General features: G+C 49.4%; 1 protein-coding gene across 1 annotated transcript in view; it reads right to left on the minus strand.

The window, feature by feature from the left end:
- The window catches only part of RIMS4 (regulating synaptic membrane exocytosis 4), a 54,336-nt gene extending 51,300 nt beyond the window's left edge, over positions 1 to 3,036 (minus strand). The window contains exon 1 of the mRNA XM_027693842.1: positions 2,784 to 3,036. Coding sequence (XP_027549643.1) covers positions 2,784 to 2,880 — 97 coding nt within the window. The 5' untranslated portion in view covers positions 2,881 to 3,036. The remainder of the gene's footprint in view (positions 1 to 2,783) is intronic.
- Between the last annotated feature and the right edge of the window lie 17,127 nt (positions 3,037 to 20,163).

Here is a 20,163-nt window from a genome sequence, read left to right on the forward strand (position 1 = left end):
CCACATCCATCTCTGGAGAGACAGGCACACGGTCCCATGTGCCACAGGACACATCTGAATCTCCATCACCCTCATGCTCTGGAAATATTCAAATGGGATCCTGTTTCTTGCTCCAAGTCCCGTTGCTTTCCTGCCTACGCTGTCTGCCTGCTTCTGCACACCAGGACATCATCTGCACCCGGTTCATTGCCCAGAACTCAGCCTAGACACACTGGAGGAAGAGCTGAGGAAGATGAGAAGAGTCTTCTCGCCTAATGTCCAGAAGGTAAAGAAAAATAAAAGCAAAGAAAAACAAAAGGAGTTTGGCAGAAAATGAAACATTCCATGAGTACAAGTAACAATAGATTCTACATTTTTCAAAAGCAGAGCCATTTTTCCAGAATTAAAGGGGGAAATACTGGAACCCAGAGGTATCATTAGCACTGCTCGGATCTGGCCAGACATGTTTCCACACTGCCAGGGCTCTCAGCACTTCTGTAAATTTCCTTTTACACTCCTTTGATACGACCCTCCCATAGTAACTTCAATGAAACACCTCAAGAATTTTTATTGTTTGTAGATTTAAGCTCTCATTAGGCTGTTCTCCTATTTCAGAGGAAAATGTCAAGTTTCCTTTAAGCTTGCCATTTATCAGCTCCTCTCCTTTTTCTGTAGGATGACTATTCCATTAAAGACGTGGTCCTCAGCCTGAGACAAAATGGATGATGTGTCTGTTTGAAATAGGATTGTTTATTTTGTCAATGCTCCTGGGATCAATTTCATTTTTTTCCCCACCATCTCCTATGGAGAACATCTTGCCAAGTGCAGTATTCATCTCCCTGAATGAGCTATCGAGATCCATTTTTTTTTTGACAGAAATCACTCTGCAACCCAAACTGGTCAGAATCTCCCACAATTTCAGGACCGTGCACGGGTATGAATAATACAGAACCTTATCTGGCACGATTTCAGTATTTCTTTCACAATTTCTCAAGAAAATAGATGCCGTGAAAGAGAAAATTATACGCTTGTAGTTTTAACACCAGAAATAGAAAGCGGCGCACGTTCTCCCTCGCTGGATGCTCAGACGTGTCTGAACACACTCTCACAGGCACAAAATACAGGAGCAACACTGCAACATCCCCGTTGCACTGAATCCACCCCGAGCAGCTTCACCAACGAGACAACTCACAGGCGAGATCCGCTAATAAGCTGCTGGCAAATGAGATCTTAATTGTAGGTTTATTTAATTCAGAGACAAGCGCTCGTGTTGTATTAAGAGCAGCCTATTAACATTCATGCGTGAGCATTCACTAAGTGTGAATAAACACAATTCAGCGCAAAACCGCATTTCTAAGCGCTGGAAGAGGAAGTAATCACCTAAACCATCACCCTGCTCTGAGCGGGAGGGGCCGGTCACCAGGGAACGAAACGCTGTTCCAGGCATTGTGTCGGGTTCTCGTACTCGAGCATGTCTCACTGTCAATCATTTCTGAAGCAACAGCGCCGAGACTTCCCAAAGCTCCCGTTATTGTCTTGTACGCTCCCCAGCATTCAAACCAAATAGGAAGTGCAAATAAACCACCAGCAGAATTTTGAGACAAAAAATTTAAAAGGTACATCTGTTGGAGGATACAATGTTCTGCCTGACACCCCTGCACCATGCTGATGACAAGTCTAGGTTAATCACACAGATGATGAATTGATTCTTACGTCAACTCCTTTAAAAACAACAATGTTACAGGTGTAGCAGCCAAGGGGCTGATGTATTCCTGCTGGCACCTGCACTTCTTGGGATGAGCCACTAGACAAAGGAGCACGCCGGCATTTTGAAGGATGCGACCATGACAGTCAGCATCAAAATACACCTTAGTTACCAACTTTCATTATTTGCCCCTCACAAGATTCACTTATAGGTTCAGTCTCTGGGACAGTGTGTACTGGGAAAAACACCCCTCAATGACCAGTGAGCCACCGGGAATGGACAAAGTGTTCACCGACTGCTCTCCATCCACTCCCGTGTACGCCCTCCCTACCCACACCACGGCTGTGCTGCCCTCTACTCCTGGCACCTTCTCCAGCACCCACTGCCCTTCCTCTCCCATTCAACCCAATTGCTTTGTACTATGCCCTACCAACGCCCCTCTTTTGGAAGCCTGGTCTCATTTTATGGCTACTGCCAACTCTTTGAGGCCAGAAAGGTCTTTCTGACATGGGGAAAAAAAATAAATAATAATTAAAAAAAATAAATAAATCACTGCATCTGTTCTGAAAGGCTTTTGTTTTGGGATTTACTTCGCCCCCATTTAAATTGAATCCCTTTATTCCTCTCTCCAAAGGCAGCATGGTGTACAGTGCTAACAACCCCTCGGAACAATCGGCCCCAGAGCTCACGGTGTATAAATCAGGGTGGACACACCATCCAGCAGAATGGACGTCTCCTCCCCGAGCGCTGCCCTTCATTCACACAGAGGATGGAGCATGAGCCGCTCCATTTGCAAACACCCTCGGCTCCTTATCGATTAGAAGCAGGAGCGCGTTTCATCGCCGGAGCGCATCCCCAGTTTTCATCTCCGCAGGAACACACTCCCCTGCACCAAGCCCGGCACCCTGCGCACACACCCGCCGGGCTGAGCCCCCTCCGGGCGGCCGAGGGACCCCCGACACCCGGAGCCCCAGCGGGGCCGGGGACAGCGCCCGACACGGCGCACACCGCCCTGTCCTGTCCTGCCCGCCGCGCCCGGGGGTGGGCACAGGGACACCGGGAACCACCGACCCCCGCGTCCCCCCCAGCGCCCCCATACCCGCATCCTCCTCGTCGAAGCTGTTCATGCAGGGGAAGTAGATGGCGAGGGCCTCGAAGGAGGCGGAGAGGCTGAGGCGGCTCTGCGAGCGCTCCATGAAGAGCCCCTGTCCGGGGGCGCCGCCGGGGGTCTCGCCCGCGGCCGCGGGCGGCTTGGCGAGCTTGGCCGCCCCATTCTTCACTCGGAGCACGGCCCGCGGCGTCTTGGCGGCGGCGGGGCCGCGCTGAGGCGGCGGGCGAGGCGAGGCGGGAGCGCGGAGCGGAGCGAGCGCAGCCACCTGCTGCCCGCCGGCTCTGGGCGCCGCCGCCGCCCCCCGCCCGCCCCGGCAGCGCCGCCGCCAATGCTGAGGGAGGGGCGGGCCCGGCCGCGCTCCCCGCCCGCCCCGGGGGAACGGGCCGAGCCTCCCCCGCCCGGAGCGCGGCCTGGGCGGGCCGCGGGGCTCTGCTCGCCTTGCCCCGGCCGCGGAAGGTCCGTCACGTCCCTGTTACAGAGGCAGCGCCGGTGTAGGTTTGCCTGTCGGTTGATCTGAGACTGACTGTGAAGTAACCAGACGGAGCGTGGCCCTGGGTTTGATCGCACTCAATTCATTATTTCTCGCTGTTTGTGTTGAGGGAATATTGCAGGCTGAAGCCCCGAAGAACCAGGCACAGTATAAACACAGAGCAAAAGCCTTTCTCTTCCCCAAGTCCTCACTGTCTAAGTAGCCAAGACAAAGAACAGAAGGCAGGACAATTTTTCTTGTACAAGTTCAGGGTATGAAGCATGGGAGTTTTGCTTGGCTTGTCCAACACTGCATAAGGAAAGTCTCCCTCCGCGCTAGGAACTGAATGCAGATTGCCTGCCTTAATCTCAAGACTACCTTCTCAAACAGCAATAAACAACCTTGAGGCTTGAAGGAGGTTTCTTGCAAAAGAGGGGGAAGATAAACGACACCAATAGGATTGAAGGCACAGCCCCACAGACACCGATGCCAGGACAAGGATGGCCCCAGAGAGCAGAGCCTGCAGCAACAGGGAGGGGGATCCATCCCTCCCATTCCTAAAGGGATATTTCAGTCATTGCCTGTATCAGAGGTCCTTCTGTCTCCCTAGGTAAGCTGCTTCCAACCAGATCACAATAACATTTAACTCCATGCGTTAAACTCTCTCTCCTTTCCTCCACCCACATCCCCAAAGTCATTGTCATCACCCACCAACAGAACAGTCATTTCCAAGGTACCTCTCTCAGACACCAAAAAAAAAAACCAACAACCTCCCCAAAATATAAAAGCCAGAGTTTGGATGTATACAAGCTCCCAGGGGGAAAGCATATACACCAGGATGTTTTCCTTGGTGGGTTACATTAAATGGGAAGGCAGCTGTCTGTTGTGGCTCAACATTAAGCCCATTCTGCAACACAGTGCAACAAAACCTGGGATGGGGTGAGACAGGATGTTTTCCAACATCAGCTTGGTCTGCCCAGCAAGGTTACTGTCCCCTCAGGGCACAAAAGGAAGATGTTCCTCATGTGCTTGGTCTGTCCACCCACCATGATAACCAAATGCCATCCCACTGAACACATGAAGCCACAGACCTAGTTGTGGTATTCCAAAAATGCAGATTACAGCCCAGCATCTCTGTAAGAAAAACTGTGGCTAAAACTACTATACATTGAGTGCTGCAGAACAAGAGCCTGAAGTGAAAAGGTATTTTCCCTCTCTAGTGCTTGGGCCCAGCTACAGACAACCAGAAAACAGGCAGACTGGGCCTCCTGGGTCAGTCATTCCCAGTGCTCTGCTCAACCCCACTTGAGCTTTAAAGCTGTCATAGGCCCAGAGCCCTCCAACCTTCAAATACTGCTTTTTTTTTAATTTCCATGCACAGTAAGCAACATAAGAATTATAACCCATAATATTACCTGTAGTCTCCTCTCAAACAGTTAATAAATCAATACATTAAAACTCTTCTAACATACTAAAAAAACCTACCAGGAAGAACCTGAAATGACCCCATGCCATGGGAGGTAGAGCAAAGTGTGGAGGAATGGGGTCCAGTAAACACACCAACTGCAAGGCCATCCATGAAAAGCCAAACACCAGTTAAAGAGCAGGTCTAAAACAGACTCACCTACAGCACAGCCCAGGCACAAACTGAAGGCCCCTGGGGTTGGAGGTTTAATAGAGCTCCTGGCCGAAGGTGTGAATGTGAGCCCCAGATGAGGCTTGTTGGGGCAATTAAGGCCAATTAGTGCACTCCCGGCCCTGGCATCCAGAGTCTTCATTACCAGTGATGCATCCAGAATAGCAGAGGTCATATGAATATCATATGCCAAGCTGAGTTTGCAGGGCTTCCCAATAGAAAATATAGTATTTAATTCAAAATCTAATCAAAATTTACTCTGGAGTTAGTGAGTTATATGAATTACTTCATCAAAGCTAGGCCAGGCAGGCAGTAAAGCAGAAGGAACAGAATGAACTTATTACAGACAATGATGACTCCAGGTCTGAGTTTTGAAAGGCAGGGGAATCAGTGAGGAATGTATTACCATATGTTTAAGATGAGATTTCAATAGCACCAATCAAGGCATTAGCAACAGCTATAGGGACAAATCTAAGTGTATTAAAGCTGTTAAGTCAGCTCCTGTCTACCAGTCCTGCCAGCACATTTGATCAGAGGAGCAAGAGGCATCTGTGAATCAAAATCTGCTTCCAGGTTGCCAGGCACAGGATCTACCTAAAATTGCTGAGAGCTGCTTTCTTTTCATTTAAAGAATGCGAGAAAAAAACTTAAATGGGGAATAGAAATTTAATCTCAACTTTGTGCTGTGGTCATCTAAATGTCTCTTGTTTCCATACATCTTGAAAGCACAGTGATGGCAGACACTGTGGGTTGGAGAGCGGATCTGTTTCCACAACGCTCTTCTCTGTCCTTTGTTTTCTTCACCAGCACACCAGGACTGGAGACTCTTCTGCTTTTACTGCTTTGAGATCTACCTTTGAGGTGCTGAGGAAGACCATCATCACCCCCACATCGCCTTTGTGCACCTTTCTCCATGCTCATCCATATCCCGGCTTCCTCTCAGACACAAGGAACCCCTTGTGCCTGCACAGCTCAGCACCACTTGGAGGTCACATCCTCTCAAGGCTCCTTTTGTGCGGTTTTTTCCAGGCTGTCTCCCACCTCCCTCTTTACCATACCTGTGGGATCACCCATGCTCAAGTCCTTCCCTGCTCCTGTCTGCCACAGAGGGTCCTGGGCTGAGTGCTCTCAGCATCATCCCTTGCCTTTGGTGTCATCTGCCTCTCATTTGCCTGCTACATTTTGCTCCTGAGGGCAGGGACAGATCTGTGTCCTGCAGGGCTCTTTGATTATTGGTTGGGCCAAAACATCCTAAACTAAAACCATCTGCCTTAAAGTGAGACAAAATGCATTGACAGCTGAAAATCAAAGGGACAGTTAAAGGCATAATGCCCTCCAGATGCCTGGAGGAAACTGTTTATTTTGGCTGCCTGTTTAAGGGAAATACGGATTTGCAGTGAAGCTGGAAATTGTTAGTCTGTAAGTGTTCTTCTTCACTGATCAACATGGACAGAAAGATCCTTGGGAGGGACTTAGAGAAGTGAAGATAAGCAAGGAGGAAGGTTCCTGTGATGTTGTAAATAAGCTGGGAGTGCAACTGGGAACAAATAAATTCAAAGATTTAGTACCTCCAGAACAGCACGTCTGTGGCTGCTCTAGTGGAAGTGGTTAATTGATTGTTTCCCCAGTGAAGCAGGCTCTGACTGATTGAACCATGGAAAGCTCTCATAGATTTTTTCTGCTGGCTCTTTCTCTTCCCACTAGTCACGTAGCTTATATTTTTGCCTTCACTCTTAGGTGTCTGGGTCAGCCTGGGAAGTTAGCCTTTATATACTGGAGCAAGAGGACATGCTGCCCTCTCCCTCTCGTACTCCCTACGGTTCTGTGTGTTCCTGTTTGGAAATAAAACCAAACTACCTGATTTGTGTATCTTTCTCTTTCTGCTCTGTCTGCCCACTGCTTGCTCAAAACAGAGTCCACGTGCTGGGAGCTCAAATGCAGCGGGGAAACAAGCCCTGCTAGTGAGAACACATCTCGTGCATAAATCTGCTCAGGGTAAGTACAGCAAGGGTGAGGAGAGTTGAGCTCCTCCCTGTCTCATACGACCCCTTCCCTGAGTGAAGCCAGGCAATTCATAGCTGGCAGTACATGATGTTCTCCAGCTCCCAAAAGCAAATGCAGGCTTTATCATCCCTGTTTTCCAGGGCTCTAATTGATTCCCTTACAAGTTCCTCTTGGTCGTTCTGGGCAGGCTGGAGGGCAGGATGTGAGATGTGCTGAGCATGGATACACAGAACCAGGGAATAAACACCACAGGAGGGCCGTGGTCTTGTGGCATTGCATCGACATGGGGTGATGCTCAGAGATACTGGCTCATGAGCCCAACCACACCAAGCACCACAGCTTCACTGGGCTTGGTTGTTGTACACTTAACATAGCAATACACATTTTAACTTATTTAATATTTCTTGCTATTTGTGTTGAGGGAATATTGCAGGCTGAAGCCCCGAAGAACCAGGCACAGTATAAACACAGAGCGAAAGCCTTTCTCTTCCCCAAGTCCTCACTGTCTAAGTAGCCAAGACAAAGAACAGAAGGCAGGACAATTTTTCTTATATAAGTTCAAGGTATGAAGCATGGGAGTTTTGCTTGGCTTGTCCAACACTGCATAAGGAAAGTCTCCCTTCAAGCTAGGAACTGAATGCAGATTTCCTGCCTTAATCTCAAGACTACCTTCTGCTTTTCACTAATAGAAGCAATACTCTAACCTTAGAAAAATTAAATTTTAAGCCAGACAGACTTTTACAACATCCTGTGTTGGTTGGGATCCAGGCAAGCCAGGAGTGCTCTGGTCCCTGCATAGCCCAACCACATCCATGCCCTGGAGCTACTCTGTGTGCAGTGTCAGGCCACAATGCTCTGCCTTCACTCAAACCTGAAACCCCATCTAGAAGCTGATATCCTGTTGTTTTAAGTCACATCTCTCCTACACCCTCTTTAGCTATCAAAACCGAGCCCACAAAGGTGCTAAAGGACTAGTGAGACAGAGCTGAGAGGATGAGTAATGAGACGCTGAGCTGTCAGCCCTGGGTCCCTTGCTAGCCTTGCTTCTTCTCACATTTGTGTAGCCAGCATTTTCCCGAGCTGAGAGAACTCAAGGCTTCACAGCACATGCTGCACTCTGGCTTTACTGTTGGCATCTACTAAAACTGGACGGGTTCAGCCCATATTCAGTGGCTTCCAGCCTCTGGGAGCAGGAGTGTGGGAATGGGCTGGGCACTGCCATGGGGTATAACTCAGCAGACCGTCTTCTGCTCCACTGTGTCCTCCCAAATGTTGGGTTTGGGGTCAGGCTCTTTTCGTTTCAGCCAGCCAGGATGGGTAAATGGATGTTAAATCAGGCTGATTCTTTTCTGATGACTGAATGAAGTGCAGGGTAGTGGTGATTTGCAGACACGTTTTCTGTTGCAATATTCAGTCATGAGCAAAAGGAAAGAGGAAGCACCTGCACATAGAAAGTGCTGTTAAGAGCAAGTACTTGCTTACCCACTTCCCTGATTTATTATAAAACACACCAGATCCCCGGGGGCTGTGCTATTCCCCAGCTCTCCAGGCTGGGAAATGCTAGGCACAGTGAGAGATCTGGGAAAAAGAGAATGGAAGATCAAAAGCAAGAAGAAGGCCAAAAATGCTGAAGTGTGGGAGGCACAAAAGGAGCAGGAAAGGACTGGGGAGTTTAACCAGTCAAAAGAAGTTTTGCAGCCAGAAGCAAGTTTAAGAGAGCTGCAGAAATGGACTTGGGCACATCCTATGGCCTGGAGAAAAAAGAGACACAAAGTAGGAGCTCATGTACACCAACAGCCCATCTATCTCCTCTGAAAGGATTCATAAGAGAAAAGCCCACCTGGAAACTCCATCAAGAGTCATGAGCATCAATGTATGAAGCACCAGGTTGACAGGCCACCCATGACAGAGGGGTGCAGCTCAGGCAGGTGGGTGTGTGTCCTGCATGGGTGAGAAAACACAGAGGCTGCTTTGGAAACCTGCACCACAGTGTCTTCATTCTACAAAACACTCAGTGGAGCAGGCATTTTGTGGCAAATATCCCAAGGGTTTGGGAGCGGGGTCCAGCAGATTGTGGCAGAATGAAAGGATGGAACTGTGCAGACAAACCACTCCCTTCGGTCTTTTCATTCATACCCACTCATTGCATTGGCATTGTCACAACAGAGGCAGTGCTGGGGATGACAGGTGGAATTTAGTGCGTTTGAATTTTAATCAGCAATTATTGTTAAACACAATAATGCGTCAAGTGGTGGGTAATTTAGCTCCGATTCCAAAAATACAGACTCATCCACTCCAGCTCTAAATGTCCAATCTCTTTGCTCCAAGCAGACTAGCATATAGAAATGTATGAATGATAACCAAGCAAAGTAATGATGGCTGGAGAATTAAGATGGCTCAGAACTATCCAGCCAAATTACATATTAATAGTATGGCAGGCATCCCAGGCCATGCTTAGAGAGACTCAGGGCTTACTTCTCTCACTGACACTCAAAGGGCTGTGTCTCCATCTGATTTCCCTGTGCACTCACACAGACATATGTTTGTGTCTGTGAAAGGAGAGGAAATGTTTAAATTCTGTTGTAATGTCAATATTCAGTGCCAAGACCGGGAAGTTCTGCTACCTGTGCGACTGGAGCAGTTCCTGGAAGGAATACAGAAAATAGAATCAGAGACATCTCATCTTTCTGATATTCTGAGTTGGAAAATGTAAAGTTAGTTTTTTAGCTCATCTAGTTCCACCTCCCTGCCATGGGCAGGGACACCTTCCTCTGGACTCATCTCAGCATTCCTGCTCCCCTGCAGGAGTGGCCCATCAGGGCCAAAGTCAGTGGCTTTCAGACTAATGGCCCCTTTGCACACACACACTCTCAGCCTGGGAGGCAACAGGTTTGTGAAATATCTCTTTTAAATGAGTCTGAGTCTGTAATAAGAAGAGGACAGAAATAATCCTGTCTGTGGCTTCCCACAGATGGGCTTTAGCACTTGTAAAAGTTGTAGCAAATGGATTTGCTCTGGCCTCAGATAGACACTGACAGATTTATAGGAGGAGGTGATGTGGCTGCAGCACAACTGCAGCTTGGGGGGAGAAATCCCTGCAGGCCCTTGCAGGTACCTCAGATGTGTTGCCATCCTGTGCCTGCCCCTCTGCTGAGGCAGGGCTCAGCCAAAAGGGCTTTTGTGTCCTGCAGTGCTGGACAAGGCACTAGAAGCCAATGGAGAAGGGGAAAAATGCTTTTTCTCCATCTCAAAAGCCAACAACAGTTTGGCAAAACGTGTTTGTTTATGGTGCTGCCGCAAAAGCCACTTTCACTCTTTTTCTTGCCTTTTCCCTCCCTCCTTCCTGCAGGCTGCGATAACCATGTCCCAAAATGAAGGGAAGATTCACTTGTCTGCAGTTAGCAGAGGGGCTAAATTTGTTATACATTATGCACATTCTTCACGATGCAGCATTTTTGCTGAACTTGAGAGGAATAATGTTACATAAGAAGCCCCGAACAGATTGTCTAAGAACACTACACAAGACAAATAATTGGAAGCTGTGACTCAAACTGTGTAACTACAAACTGAAGGCAAGACCAGTTTTTATCAACCAAGTGATAAGTTTTATCATAATACCCTAAACATTGCATCAACTTGAAAATAAACAGAGATCTCAATAACCTGCTGCAGTTATCACAAGCAAACTCACATTTAGCTTCACAACTCCGTTCTGTCTGCTGACATAAGCAGTCCCCAAACCAAAAATAATGTGCTCTACCTTTCAAAATGCCTTATCTATATATGCTATCAACAGACTGCTCCTTCAAGTGTTGTAACTCCTCTCTTAAATCTCTAAGTATAGAAAACTATAGGAGGAAATGAAGGGGATTCTGTACTGGGAAGAATGTGTATCTTCTGGAAGTTTAAAATTAAAGCAGCATATGATAAAATTCACTACAAGCATGTCCTGGAAATATATTTTTATATTGATTGGTTTAGTACTCTCAGAGTTATTATATTTCTTATCATCTGTCTATAAAGATATACTGGAAGTACCAGTGAAAATCCAGATAATATTTTCATGTTTTTACAGACACTATATTTCACACACAGTACTGGAATATATCACTGCATTTCTTATCTCACTAGTCTTGTTTTTATTCCCCTCTTCACATTTAATTTCAACTCTTTTTTTTTACATTTGCAGCCTCGTGAAATCATTCACCTTTGTCAGTCTGTTTGAGGCCATGGTTGCCAGCATTCCCACTGCAATTCAGGCTGGGTTTCACGCTTTTTGCCAAGGAGAATTCTTCAAGTTCATCCAGATTGCTTTCAATCTTCAAAATATTAGGCCCACTCATTCAAATACTTAGTAAAAGTACTGTAAAACAGTTTACCATATTTTACTTTTGCTGCCAAAAAGCCTCTCTCACTTCAGAGTTCAGCTATTAAAGTGTTTATCATCATTGCCCGAAAACCTGCCCTTTTTTACTTCCATTCCTGTCATTAAAGGCTTGATCTCACAAAGGTTCTGTGCTCAGTTGCCTTGACTCCAGTGCAAAATATCTTCAGTTTGCCTCTGACAAAATGGAGTTGCAGCAGCGATTCAGGACTGCTGAGAAACTGCTTCAATAAAGCAGGACACTTGTCATAGGAAAGGAAATATGGTTTGAATGCATCTCAGGGGTCAATAAATCTGCTGCTGGCTGGCTGTAGAGATAACTACCTTGTCTTACAAGGTCCAAGATTGCTTTTAGTTTGTTTCAATAAAATTGTGGGGGATGTAGAAATATGGTCAGGAGGCATTCACTGCTGCTGATGGATCAGCACAGACTGTACCAGCTCCTCGTGGGATCTCTGGGGACTGGGGGGACAGTGCAATCCCCAGTCTGGAGGTTTGGGTTTAGGGTTGTTTTAATTTTGTAAACATCATGTTAGTTTCTTTCACTCCTGTCTCTCTAAAATTCCCATCACTAAAGGACACAGGGATTTTGTTTATCCAGCAGCACCTGCCCAAGGTCTTAGTGCACTGATGACACCCTCCTCAGCATTTGCACCAGCTCACTGGGGGAGTCCAGTGGGTCGAATCCGCTTTCATTTTTTCATGAACAAAGGGCTGAATTTAATCTGTATGTGTCGTGATCACATGTTTCAGCTCTGGCAGAGATGTACCCCCGTCACGTAGCCCCAGGAGATCTCCTGTTTCCCAGGGCAGTTGGGACTGTGCTCTGTTCCCGTGCATCATCCTGGCACCACTGACTGCTCCACTTTTACCTGGAGCACAGATGTGCTCTTTCTCCAGCAGATGCATTGCTGCCCTGGGGCAGATCACTTATTGGAGCAGATGCTGATTCTTGCTTTTCACAGCAAACTACACGTGATGCTGTAGCCCTGGACAGGCTCTGGAGGAGCTGCTCCCCCTGCACATGCTTCCCTCAGTCCCCAGCTGATGGCTCTGCAGGCATCTGCCCAGCTTCCCCATGCCAGGGGCTCTGCTTCCCAACAAAGGCACTTTCCATAATGCCAGAGAGTGTTAGAGTGGCCTACACATGCAAGTATTTGAAGGAAATGGGAAATACTGACATATGAAGAGGCGTTTGGGTAACTGAAGACCAGGCTTAAGGCCAGAACCTTGAATTCCCTGCAGCCTCTCCTACAATGGGTTTGCAGCAGAAAGCTGTGCACCCTGTGAGCTGTACCCCAGCTCTGGGGGGTTTGCTCCCGTCACCCAGCTGCTGGGGTGTCACAGAGTGCTGCAGCACTCAGCCCTGCTGTCCCCACCTCGCTGGGATGGGATCCTGGCACGGGCAGTGAGGGAGCTCTCCTGTCCCCAGGTGCCTGCCCTGGGTGTTATGTGCATTGATCCAGTGGAAGGACCTGCCCAGTTCTTCCTCAAGCAGGAGACACAGGCAGGGGTTGTCTGAACACCTCTAAGGCATCTGCTCTTGTCGCATCTTGGGTTCTCTTTGTCCCTCTCCAGTGCACAACTTTTTCCTGGAGGATGGTCCTTGATGAGAGGAGGAGAGCAGCTCCTCACTAATGTCAGGGTTTCCCTGATTTTGCCTGGTTTGCCCATATTTTAGTTATCCCCGGGTCACCTCCCTGCTCTTCCCTGTCCACTCCATGCACACACAAGGAGCCAGAGGAGAGCAGTGCTGTACCAGGTGGGATGCCTGAGGGGCACTGCTCCTCTTGGCTACCAATCAGAGAAAAATCTGGAAACTGGATCCATCTCCAAGAGACTTTGATTCTTTAATTTTGCTTTCTGCTTGATTTAGCTATTTTCTGAAACAATCTCAGCAGTGAAAAGCCTTTTTCAGAATAGAACAGGAAGATTTTCTTTCTTCTGAAAACGCTGAAACAAGATGTTTTGATTCTGCCAGATTTTTTGTTTGCCTGTTTCATTTCAAAACAAAATTCCAGTGAAACGCAGTCAGTTTTGTGAAGCGCTTTGATTTTGATGGGCCCGTGTCTCTGCTGGCTTAAATATTTTTCCGGCTATCTCCATTTGGGAGAAGCGGGAGGGGAAGCAGAGCAGATGTCACACCATGCTTTGCAGAGCTGGAGATCTGGCACCCATCCGACAAACAGCCTCAGGAAGAGTGGGAACATGGTGTGGGTGCAGCTGGGGCTCGGCAAGGGACAAGCTGAGGAAGAGGGAGAGTCATGGAAACCTTTCTGATGACAGGCCCACGTAAACCACTGATGGCCTGGCTCTGGTGCCAACCTCTGCTCCTGATTTCCAAGGGACCTCAAGCAAATGTCTGTGGCTCTGTGACCTGTAAAGGAGGCAATAACAGAGTGATTCCTTGGGCCACTGTGTCTACTGAGGATTTAGGCTTTTTAGGGCTACAACACCCTTTTTAGGGCTGCAAATCCCCTCCAAGATCACTGAGCTCAACCTCTAACCCAGCACTGCCAACCCCACTACTGAACCATGTCCCCAAGTGCCACATCTGCATGTCTTTTGCACCTCTCCAGGGATGGCAACTCAACATAACTTTTGTGTTGTTATTTTGAACACCACAGTCCTCATCTAGGCTGTGAGCTCTTTACTGTGTGCAAAGCAAGCAAGAGCAGTAATTCCCTGGACCTGTGAATTTTTGTTAAGACAGGCAGTGGCAGAAGAATTTAAATGCACATCCCAGCATTCTGTCGACACAAAAAGAAATCCAGGCTTTGCAAAGTCAAAGAGAAGCAATTTTGCCCTCCTGGGAGCTACAAAATAGGTTGGGATGCCAAAAATAACCTGTTACTAGTTATAGATGCTCCAGCTCTTTTACCGCGACATGAAAACTTGAGCTGGGTTTAATACAAGACACTTGTTTAGTGTCACTGTGACCTTCTGCAGATTTCCCACCCCAGCTTTAACCAAATTACAAACAAATCCACCCTGTCACTTCATTGCTTTACTCTTGCACGAAGCTCCCTTAGTGAGATTCAACTCGTTTTTGTAATGCCTTCGTTTCCTTTGTGAATTCATTTGCATGAAAACCTGGTCCCCAAGTGGTTGGTCCAGGTTGTCAGGAAACAGAGAGGAGGTCAGGCACCAGTTCTCAGAAGCACCCAAATGAAATGGGAGCTCTCATGGGTGGTTTTGGGGCTTGGGGCTGCTGTCCCCATCGATTTAGGGTCAGAGACCCAGCTGGGTTGGGATGTTTAACAGTTTCACACCTGCATGGAGAGAGCAGCAAGTCACGCCAAATGCTGAGAGAAAATATTTGGCCCTCCTAAGAGAGTTATGGCCCAAGGATTTTTCTACGGGAAATTATCTAAACCACAAATCAAGCTGGCAAGTTCCTGCTGTAGAGACCATTCTGTTGGACACAGGGAAATCATTTGAGCAGGGCCACAGAGGTGGCCTCACCCTGGGGGCATTCAGGTGCACCTAGTGCTGGGTCTGAGGGTGCTGGAGTGACTCAGGGAGCACCCACACAGAGTCTTGCAGCCAGTTCCAAGCCCAGCTCTTCTCACCCTGTGCCCAGCCCCCCGGCAGCAAACAAGTGTGTCAAAAGCCTGATTCAGTCCCACCAGAGTCTGCCTGAGCCAAGCCAGGCTGGAGCATCCGTGTGTCCCTCTATCCCAGGTCACCCCTGACACTGAGTGTGGTGCCTCTACAGCCCCATCCCCAAGCACACACAGACCCTCCTGTGCAAGCACAGAGAACACCCCAAGCTCTTCCCAGGGAAGGGGAGATTGGAGGCAGGAGATGAAGGGAGGCTGGGGTGAGATGTGGGAGCTGGTCCTTCTCCTCCCCACCTTTCTCATTCCAGCTATTACTGTCAAGGGTTGACCTTGGCCAGATTCTAGGCAACCACTAAAATCGCTAAGAGCTGTATTTCTTGTGCTCCTTTCTAGTCTCAGGAGTGCCAGACCCTGCCCTGTGTTTTGGAGAAACCATGAGCTGGACAAGAGGCAGGATTTTAGCTGGGAATGGGATGGCTTGGAGGAAAGGTCAACAGCCTGATATTCAGGGCTCACATCTCCTGCTCCCTCTGCTCTCTCTCCTGCAGCGCCCAAGCAGAGGGGAGAGGAGAGGCAGCAAAGAGGGTCACTGGGACAGAGATAAACAAAGGATAATCTTTCAGGCAAAAATTCATCATTTAAAGCCAAAGCAGAGAAACAATTTTGCAGCTAGCACAGCATTAAACAGTTGGGCTAAACCACTTCAGCAGCAAGCAGGTGTCTCAGGGCTCAGAAAACCCATCCATCCATGGCCACAGGGTGATTATCCTAGATAGCTCAGATGTTTCCAAGACCAGAAGGCCAAATTCCTTGCTGTAGCCACTGCTTTTATTGATTTATTTATTCGCACAAAGTGCCAGTGATGTCTCTGGAGGATGCCTGCAGTGGTACAGCCCCTGCCTGAGGAACAGATGCTCCTGGAGGATCGTTTCCATTTGCAAGACCTCACATCAAGAGAGCAAACATGAGCCATTTGTGCTGCCTTCGCCCCAGCCTCCCCCTTCCCCATCCTCAGCTCTGCCCTGCCCTTACCACAGCCAGAGCTGCTGTATTGTTTCAGTGCCAAAGCATGAGAGAACAGGTTTAGTCTGTCTGGTTTGCCCGGTGTGTTCAGGCAGAGCCCTGGCTTTGTCCAGGTCGTGTTGGAGGTGGCACAGAACCCACCAAGGAGAGTGGGAAGGCCCAGGGGCTGGTTAGTGTTGCAGTCTGGCACTCAGCACAGTCATGAACTCCTGAAGGAGAGTGGAGCACTTCAGTAGTTAAAGCCCTGGGTGAGGTTTGGAAGAGTGCAAGGGGTTTGGGAAGTGCAAGGCCGGACCCTGCTCTGGCTCAGTGCTGTGCAAGCATCCCAGCTCCCCTCCCAGCTGCAGACTGAGCTGAGCCTGCCCCGGCCCATGGGGATCAGGGAGAGGGAGGTGGCGCTGGGGGCACTGCCCTGCCTGTGTCAGGATGTCTCCATCACAGGGTACAACAGCTCTGGAGCCATGTGGCATCCAGGAAGCATCTTTCCTTTCCTCTGCCACCTGGGAGTTCCACAGGCAGCAGGCAGGTCAGTGCTGGGGCAGCCTGCTCGTCTGCTCTGAAACCCAGGTGAGGAAGAGGAGGAGGAGGAGCAGAAGGAGAGCTCAGAGCTGCCCAGAGGAGCTGCTGCTGCTGTTGCCTTTGGAAAGCTGTCCCCTCCACACCTCGCTGCAGAGCTCTGACGTCAGACGCCTCTGACAACTTTGCTGTCAGTCAAAAGCCTTTTCACAAACAGACAGTGACAGTTTGCAGTGCAACCACCAGTCCTCGCTGGCTTCTTTCCCTTCTTTCTTTTTTAAGCACATGGATTTAAATTTTAAATTGCTGATCCATTACTGGCCTCCTGAGCAAATGAACCTTCCCATGGTCCCTAGTGCTGTGTCCTCTCCTCTGCCTGCTCTCTGCCTGTTGCCACAGCCCTCAGGACCAGCCCTGACCCCAAGAGTCTCCCTGCAGAAAGCCTTGGCTCCACCAACACCATGAAGCTCTCGGGAGCCAGGAATGTGGGTCATGGCATTGGAAAAAATCCTCCATCTCCTGGGGCTGGTTGTGTTTAGCAGGTGGTTGAGACCCTTCAAAGGCTCATTTCACCCCTTCCCCTCCCATTTATCTTTCTTTCCTTTTCTTCCTTTCCTCCTTGCAGGAGGAACCAAGGCTGGTCCCTGCTTTGATCTTGGTCCTCCAAACTGAGGCTCTGAGAGAAGACAGAGGTCACACTGGGGTTTAGGTGCCTGCGCAGGGAGGCAGCTGGCCAGTACCCTTTTCTCCTTTATCCTGAGCTGTGCTGGATCCTAGGAAGTGCAATATTTGTTTGTACATGTCAGTAAATCCTCCCTGTGCTACAGGAGGTCACCTTCCCTAATCTACGATGTCCAATTGCGTAAGTGAGATACTGAACAAATAGCTTAAATTTAATCTTTGTTTGCTTCCATCTCAAGCATGGCAAATCAATTCCTGGGCAAGCACAGCCTCGGTGCAGGGCTGGGAACACACACACTGGTCATGGTAACCTCCAAAAGAGCAAAAAAAAATGAGACAAATAAATCAAGTGATGCTTTCCTGCCTGTTGCCGCACCCCTCCCTGTCAAACATCAGCCCAGGGCTGGGGTTTCGATGCCTTCAGCAGAGGCCAGGACTTGCTGTGTCCAGGTGAGGTCCTGGGACAAAGGACAGTGCTCTGGGTCTCAGCAGGTGGGTGCAGTTTTGAGCAGCCTCGTGTCAGTGTTATGAGGCGCCAACTCTCATCTTCCCTGAAACCCTCCCAGCCCGTCCAGCACCAACAGGAGCATCTCCCTCTGGCAGATTAAAGACAGGAGAGGAAGGCACAGGACAAGGGGCAACAGGGCTGCAGCAGGGCTTGGAAGATGTCCTGGTAACACCGTGGGCGAGAGGAGGCAGAGAGGGATTCAGTTCTCTTGTTTCCCTCCCCACTCATTTTTCTTTGGTTCATTAATGACCTTTCATTCAACAGCAGAGATATTAATAGGATGCTTCAATTCCAAATGTCCCTATCTCCCCTCCCTGCTCCCCCTCTCTTCACACTTTCTGGCACTCTAACAGTTTCCTTCACATTAATTAAAACAAATAACAAGCTTATACATCTCATCAGGGTAATTCAGAAACTAAACACATCAGCCATCTATTTGACCCAGTCACTGCAGATGGAGCAAAACCAGCTCTTTCCTCTCTGCCACAGTTTCTCCCTCTCCCTGTTGGAATAAAGATGTGCTTTAAATGTCCTCAGCCAGACACTGTGGTGGGTAGGAAATGCTGTGCCTCTAAGCACCCACTGTGTCCTGCCTGCTCTGCTGGTGTCAAGCCCATGTCACGAGCTGTCACTGTCCTCTGCATGGCACGGATGTCCCAGGTGCTCTGAACCCTGGTGAGCACTGCCCCACTCCCTCCAGCAGCTCAGGGCTGCAGCTACCCCAGCTCTGCAGCCACTTACTGCCTCTGGCTTCCATTTCCCAGGCTGAGGGAGGGATAAACAGTCCCTGGCATGCTGTGGTTTGGAGCTGGCCCTTAAGTGCAGCCTCCTGCTGAGCCCCTCTGCATTCTGGGCTGCAGCTCAGCCCTTCACAAAGCAAACACAGCGCCGGTCTAGTGCTGCATACAGCTTATTTCAGGCACCAAAATTCAGGAGCAAACTCATGTTGCCTGCTCCCTGAGTAGTCTTTGTGTGGGATCCCATCAGGCAGTGGGAGGGGGCCAGCACAGGGGTGGCTGGGGGCTCACACCACTCCTGGGGATGGGAAATAATTCTGCACATGGATCCCAAGCAGCTGGGGTTTGTGTGGGCAGGAAAATGCCTCCATGGCTCCAAGCCTGGCACTACCAGGAGGCAACAAGAGTGGTCAGCGTGGGTTTCCAAGGGAAAGACACCAGAAATCGGGTGAGGAGGAGCACATACTCCTCTTTTCAGGGCTGCAAGGAAGCACCAAATCTCTGCCCCTGGAGGCAGCCAGGGAGAGGGGACTGCTGCCCACCCCACAGAGCTTCTTCTGTACATGGAAAGAGTTAGCTTCAAATCTCCTAATTTACCCTGAGTTCTTCTCTTTAATAGTATTCATAGTGGGAGCCATCTGGACCTGGTACTTTATTAGCTTAGAATAATTCAGTTGCTTTGTTAATCTCATCCCATTTCATAGGGTTCATTCCAGTTTCCTCGTGGTGCAACCCAGGACAGGGCACTGCTGCTGCCCTCGCTCTCCTGGCATCACCCAGAGACAGGGGCAGCCACCTCGCTGCAGGCCCTGTCCCCCCAAACATGGCCCCACAGATTTCTTTAATGTCTCTGACTCTCTTAGCAGGCAGTTGGAGGCTGCTAAATCCACTGGGGTTTCCCCCTGGCAACTGGGGACTGCAGTGAGTCCCTGTGGCCCCTCACAAAACCTCCCAAAGCCCTGGTAGGGGCAGAACTTTGTAGTCCCCAATGGCCCAGCCTTCCAGTGCCACATCCCACATCAAGGGACCTCCTCAGCCTCCCAGGAGCTCAGCAAGCATCACTGCTCCTCAGCCACAGCAGCCACGTGCTGCCCCAAACTCTGGCCTTGTTACAAAGCCATAATTGAGCTCTTATCATCCTGAATGATTAAGTTGGCCTCTATTGAGAGAAACCAATTTGCCAGCAAATTTTGTTCTGCTCTGCCTGTACCTCTGTACCACTAAGTGGTCGTCAGGCTGGTGCTGAGCTTCCCGAGAATGTATGGAGAGACAAGTCTTATGGACATTGTGATCCTCTCCTCTCTCTCTCCATCTCCCTTCTTCCCCCTCCTCTCCCTCTCCATCTCCCTTCTTCCCTCTCCCTTTACTTCTCCTCTCCTCTCTGCTGGAGAAATAGCAGGAACCACGTGAATGAGATCATCTGCTCCAAAATTACTCACAGTGAATTAATCACCCAGAGCAGCAGCAACTGCAGTGGGAGTGAGCAGGGGTCACTGGGAAGGAGCTGGTGGCTCAGGAAGGGGAGGCAGCCCCACAGCAGGGATGGTGCTGGAGGAAGGGGCCCTCGCTTTTCCTTGTCTGCTGCTGAGCTGGTGCTGGTGGAAGGAGTGCTGTGGCAGGAGTGTGCAGAGCGGAGAGGGCACAGCAGTGTGCACAGGAGAGCATGGGGAGTGCCAGGAGGTGTGCAAGGTGGCACTGCATCCCTGTATAAGTCATATTGCAGTGCCAGGGAAACAGCACCAGGTACATGGGAGCTAGCATGGAGCCTGCTGTGTCCTGATGGAGAGTCTGGCTGCAGCCTCAGTGGGACCATTTCCCTCTGGGGAGCCTCATCTGCTGGCTCCCTC

Source organism: Neopelma chrysocephalum, unplaced genomic scaffold, assembly GCF_003984885.1.
Source record: "Neopelma chrysocephalum unplaced genomic scaffold, ASM398488v2 Primary Assembly neopelma1_94, whole genome shotgun sequence".
In the NCBI taxonomy this organism is placed as follows: Eukaryota; Metazoa; Chordata; class Aves; order Passeriformes; family Pipridae; genus Neopelma; species Neopelma chrysocephalum.